The 5,469-nt window shown below is 42.8% G+C and overlaps 1 protein-coding gene across 1 annotated transcript; it reads left to right on the forward strand.

Annotated features, from left to right (window-relative positions):
• The first annotated feature begins 3,049 nt into the window (after nucleotides 1-3,049).
• On the forward strand, nucleotides 3,050-5,469 carry LOC144169471 (uncharacterized). The gene is made up of 5 exons (XM_077698655.1): nucleotides 3,050-3,086; nucleotides 3,686-3,750; nucleotides 4,302-4,314; nucleotides 4,415-4,455; nucleotides 5,151-5,469. The coding sequence occupies exons 2-5, from the start codon at nucleotides 3,702-3,704 to the stop codon at nucleotides 5,396-5,398; spliced, it is 351 nt and encodes a 116-aa protein (XP_077554781.1). The 5' UTR covers nucleotides 3,050-3,086; nucleotides 3,686-3,701; the 3' UTR covers nucleotides 5,399-5,469.

The following is a 5,469-nucleotide window of genomic DNA, read 5'->3' on the forward strand; positions in this document are numbered from 1 at the left end:
TTCACTATATCTGAACTAATACAAGATACTATACACCCTTTAATGACCATTGATTTATCCAGGAACTTGTCAACCCTAATTCTCGCTATGCAAATCCGAAAGATCCCAATTAGCTCGTATATTGTATTGCCGCCCCCAATACGTCCGCCTTAGCCGTCTGCAATTACCTAATTCGGAGAAGTGTGGGGACGCGATGCTAAGCATTGAGCCGTCGACTGAAGCCTGTGCCGTGAAAAAATAGCTGGAGATTGTTTGAGGGTATGTTTGGGTCCCCATTTTCCGTGAACAATAACCCGCCTTCCATTGGCCCGTTTTTTTATTAATCTTTTCGTCCATCCATTAAGCGGGCTGACAAACAACACAATATTGCCCTGTCAAAAGATTACAACGGGGTAAGAAAAATTCTATCCTAAAATTTTTTTTGTACTATGTATAAAAGTAACAAAAATTGCGCAAGATATTTATCATACATTGATTCATTCGCTATTTTATCGTTCATTTTTCGTGGATATACAATTGCTGTATAGTCGCAGCGAGACCTGTACTTAACACTGCGAATCATATCTTCAACATGCCTGCACGCAGCCAAGACTGCGATATTCTGCGCGCGACCAGCAGCAGTATAGTGTGCATTTCTTTCCTCGAGTTTCGACCCCGAATAGACAGGAAGTTGGTAGTGTTGTGATTGATCCAAGGAGTAAAAGTCCGTGGACGATCATGAAACTGATGGAAAGTGAAGAAGAAAAATCCCCGCATGACATTCACCGAGCCTTTTTAACCACAGATGGTCAAGCCGTTTAGTCCTGAACCGGTCACCTTTATTTATTTTTTCCGTTCAGTTCCGCTTCGGGTTCAGCGGGCTAAGAAATAACGGTTCGGTTCCGGAATTAGTTCCGGAAAAAATAGCGGTTCGGTTTCCGTTTTCTGTTCGGTACCGTTCCGGTTTGAGACCCCTCTTTTTAGGACTCCTTTTGTGTTATGCATCCTATATTTTTCAGTTCACAAATACTTTCCTCTAAGGTTGACAAAAAGGAGGCGACATTGATGATTGTACGTCAACAAAATGTTCTTTTATTTCCTCTGCTCGGAATGCCTCCCAAGATTGCAAAACACAAAAAGAACTACCTGATAATCACGAAACACAGGATACCAGACTAGGAGCGTATAACCGGCGTCCCTGAGTCTTCAGCTATGCTAGGCCGATTTTTGTAAGCTGGTGGGAAAATCGTAGTCGCATATGACGGAGATCTTGGTTCCGTAAATGGCCCATCACGAATAAAAGGAGCACCGGATATTTCTATCCTCATCGACGGCTACCATTTGGTTCCATCGACACCGCAGGTTAAAACAAACAATTTACCTGAGTCTTCTGTGCCCCGAAATACACGAAACGTAAGCAACCACAACCTTCCCCGATGCACACTGCGTATCCGTCGTGCTCGTTGATCGTAAACGAATGGTCACAGAAAATACTTTACAAATTTTGTTTATAGAGGAAATTAAAGGAAGTAGTGGCCGAGGGTAGAAGGTTACACTTCTGGCGCATACCGCGCCGTCACGATCTTTGCGTAAGTAGTAACTCAGCGTTCTAGGCTCTACTTCCTGCCACGTAGTTCAGCAAGTAGCCACGAGACGGCTCAGCCGTTCTGTTGCACCTAATGCCCCTAAAACAGCTTAGTTGCACTTAGAGCTCGTGTTAATAACTCCTCTGGAAGAGCAGAGTTGCGCGTCTACCCGCCATCTTGATTTCCGAATTCGTGCGGGAACGTCACCCGACACTCATTTAAGCGCCGCCACGCCGGTTGCAGCGACGGGGCAAAGCCGGCGCGTAGTAGTGCTGCCGGGTGCGCCGGCCGGTCCGTGGGCAGCCGCAGCCGCCGATCTGCGCGCAACAGGAAAAAGATTTCGTTGTACAGCACTGAAGCGGGCTTTCCTGTCATGATGGAACCTGCGGGGCGGTGGCTTGTAGGAATGAGACGCGCAACTCTGGTGAAGCTTTTACAAGAACTCGTTTTTCGTGTTCCTTATATTGCTTTCAAGAGATGTGCCATGAATGCCTTAGTTAAGCCATCCTTCAATTTTATGTGTATACTAATAATAGCACTACGTCCTGAGAATCTTACCTTCGAGTGTTTCGGCTTTTGTTAAAAGGTTTGCGTCAAATTACTTACACAGGAAAAGAAAATGGCGCGAGCATCGAGCATGCAGTGTCGTTGCGGAGGCCTCATGCAAGTGTACGGATCATGGGACCGACAGCTGGCGGTTGCAAACGTTAATAACGGGTTGTTGACGTTGCTTAATAATTTGATTCTTCAGGCATTACTTGCAAACTAGATTGCTCTCTGATCGTAGTTGCGCAAAAGAGCATTTTATTCTTGACGTGGCCACAACTCTCACAGCCGATGAAAGACCGCTTGCGTAGGTAGCTCTCGCTGTAAAATTACAGGAAGTAGTCCACAGTGAAAATAAATGTGTCACTTTGAAAACACATAAAAACTTTTTTATTATATTCCTACACTCAACAAACAATATTCATGATGTTTTCAGTTCTCCCATGACTACTGAAGACTTGCCACACCTCTTTTTCCCTGGAGCGCAAATAATTGTTCCACATTTCAACTTCTGTTAGGCCGCTTCTATGCACTTTTTTCTAAGCATTAGTTATTTGTTGTAGTGGCGCTGGGCCGAAGGAAGGTTATTGATGTCATTGATATTCACGCATGAAATTGATTGCTGCAGCCCTGGAAAATATTCAGGTCAGAAACTCGTGGCTGTCGGGTTTTTCCTGCAGTATCGTACGCTTGTGCATTGTGGGGATTCAAGGAGGGCGAGTTCTCGTCTGCGACCGATAGCTCCGAGAAATTGTTCATAGCTCCATTGCTCTCAAGCACGAGGCAATATCATGGGCAGTGCGAAGAGTGATAATTTACCCCAGCCCACATTCCAGGAAAGAGATAGGAGGTACGTGGGCAGATTCTATTCGATTGTTGGGTGCAGCCATGGTTCGGATATCCTATATAAACAATTGACGATCAGTTGCAGGCTATATTCGTTAGACCACAGCCTGAAGGAAGGAAAAAAAAACGGTACGTATTCGAGTTGCATTTTGGAAGAAGCTAACGTCATTTCTCATTAACTATGCAGGCGATTAAGGTAGTATTATGTTATTTCACGTGTGACACACACATTTTTAAACAGACTGCCGCTCTATATTGCTTGCACTTGCTTAGGTTTATTTTTTGCTTCTGAGACGTCGTCTGAGCAATTTAATGTAATGGAATGTTTTGTATAACGTAAGCTTAAGAGACCAATTACAGTCGTACCCTAGATTTGACGTTTGAAAACCGATATTTTGTATGAATGAGACATTCAAGTGCAGGTGATGACATGTAAGATCAGAACAAATATTATTGCGGCAGTAGAGATATTAGGTCGGAGGAGAATTGTTTGCAGTTTTTATAAAATATTTTCAGCAAACCATCAAAAAGTGGAGCGCATAATTTATTTTCCGTTTCTCTTTATAAACGAGCAGGGTGACACTTCGGAAAATTTCGGGTTAGGCATGAAGTATAAAAAACGCATTTTTCAAAAAGTCCGCACTTTTCTGATTGCTTGCACTCGTCAAAACCGCAGAAGTTAAACACTGTTCTCATAATTCCTCACGATTTTCCTCCGTTCCGTTTAGCACTGCTCAAAACACAATGAAGGCCTTCCTGTGGGTGACTCTTCTCTCCCTCGCCGCTGTGGCATGTAAGTCAAAGGAAATACCTCATTCGACCTCTTATGCGATAACTTTACGTAGGTTTAATAATTAATTTTTGTCTGAAGAGTCCTTGAAAGAACGGTGCACGAAATTTAGCTCCGAAACGAAAGACACGCTACTGTTCATTCAAATGCACACAAAATAGGCCCTGCTTTTATTGGGACCGGGAGATAGGGAGGCCGACATTAACTTCGTATTTTGTTATTGGCATGCGAGCAAAACGCATATAACGACAATCACTTATGTACATGCGTGTTTTCTACAGTTCGCCTCAACTCTAAAGAAGGTATCCCCCATGGTTGCCATTTTAGCAAATGGAGCTATGTAGTACAGAAGAAAAAAAATGTAACAATTTTTCGAGAAAATCTACCAGAAAATGAAATACCATACCAAAAATACGTTTACTTAAGCAAGCATAAAATTTATTCATAAAAAGGAGTGTGTTGGCATGGTCTTTTTACTCTTTCGAATTGTATTGCGGTTATGCCAACGTTACTAACAAATTATTATTATCTCATTTTCTACATGGAAAACGAAGACGGCGCATCCGTGTAAGTGAGCAAATATTGCTTCCCAGCTGCTACTTTTTTACTTGCAGTACAGTTAGTAACTCTAGCTTTGTCTATTTCTTTTACAATGATTCCTACACAGAGCACCTCAAGTGGTTGCGCAAAAGCCCGTTCTTTCAAAAGGTACGTGCCTGGTATAAGTGATGTATCCTGCAACCTAGCAGAATTTGTTTGGTGGAAACATTTGTTGCCAGTGAAGAAGAAAGAGACGTTTATAATGTTTTTTTTTGCATTAAATGGCTGTTTGCCCTTGTATGTCAAACGCGCGGCGAGTTATTTGACCAAATAAAGTGCGTCAACCATTTGAGTCATCCATTCAAGAAAAGACTAAGGGGATTCTAAAAAAAAGTGAAATTGACAATACTGAAAATGGCACATTCCTGAAGAATTGCTGGGAGAGGCACCCACAGGCTATTGATTTGCGTTGTGAGATATTTGAAATACAGGAAAGTATCACCCTTGTGTAATCTATTAAAATAAACATTCTTGCCGGGTCAGTTAAAGTCGTTCCTAAAGTAGATGCCTGGTTAACCTTTCTTTCAAAAAAAATATGCAAGAATATTTCCACGTAATGCCGGGCTAAGGGATGCGGCGTAAGATTGGCGTAGTTTACAGCGTCAGATTGCTCCACTCAAGAAAATTTGGCGTGCTTGGCAAAGGAACTAAAAAAATGAATCAATGTTGTCGCGGTTATTAGCCACGATAAAGTTGGTACTGAAGGACTAACGGCAAAATAAAATACACACTATGGCCAAAGCCGTCCCCTGTATGCACACTCTCTATTGAACAACTGAACTTAAGGATAAATGTCATTACAGAGGTTGAAGCCGAGGTTCTGGAAAAGACGGGGAAAAGTCTGGAGACCCTGGGCCGCCTTCTGCAAGGCAACGATGTTGTGACCAAGGAAAACCAGGAAGAGATTCTTGAGATCATGGAAGCACTAAGCAAGGGAGAAATCGCTCTCAGCGACGAGGCCTCGGAGTACTTCTGGCCAATCATTATTCGCGGCGTGGCACAGGGTGTTATTGCCCACGTCGTTCACAAGAAGCTTAACAACAGGGGTTAAGAACACCTGTCTTTCGATTCAGCGGTGAACATCCCATCGATTGAGTTCGAAAAATAAAGTTTTTTTTTTTT

The sequence above is a fragment of the Haemaphysalis longicornis genome, unplaced genomic scaffold (genome assembly GCF_048455015.1).
Source record: "Haemaphysalis longicornis isolate Haplotype H1 unplaced genomic scaffold, Haemaphysalis longicornis Haplotype H1 scaffold_2, whole genome shotgun sequence".
Classification (NCBI taxonomy): Eukaryota; Metazoa; Arthropoda; class Arachnida; order Ixodida; family Ixodidae; genus Haemaphysalis; species Haemaphysalis longicornis.

Coding starts and splice junctions, on each gene's coding strand:
- LOC144169471 (XM_077698655.1), top strand. CDS start 3,702: ATGAAGGCCTTCCTGTGGGTGACTCTTCTCTCCCTCGCCGCTGTGGCA. Junction 4,456..5,150: donor AAAGCCCGTTCTTTCAAAAG/GTACGTGCCTGG, acceptor ATGTCATTACAG/AGGTTGAAGCCGAGGTTCTG.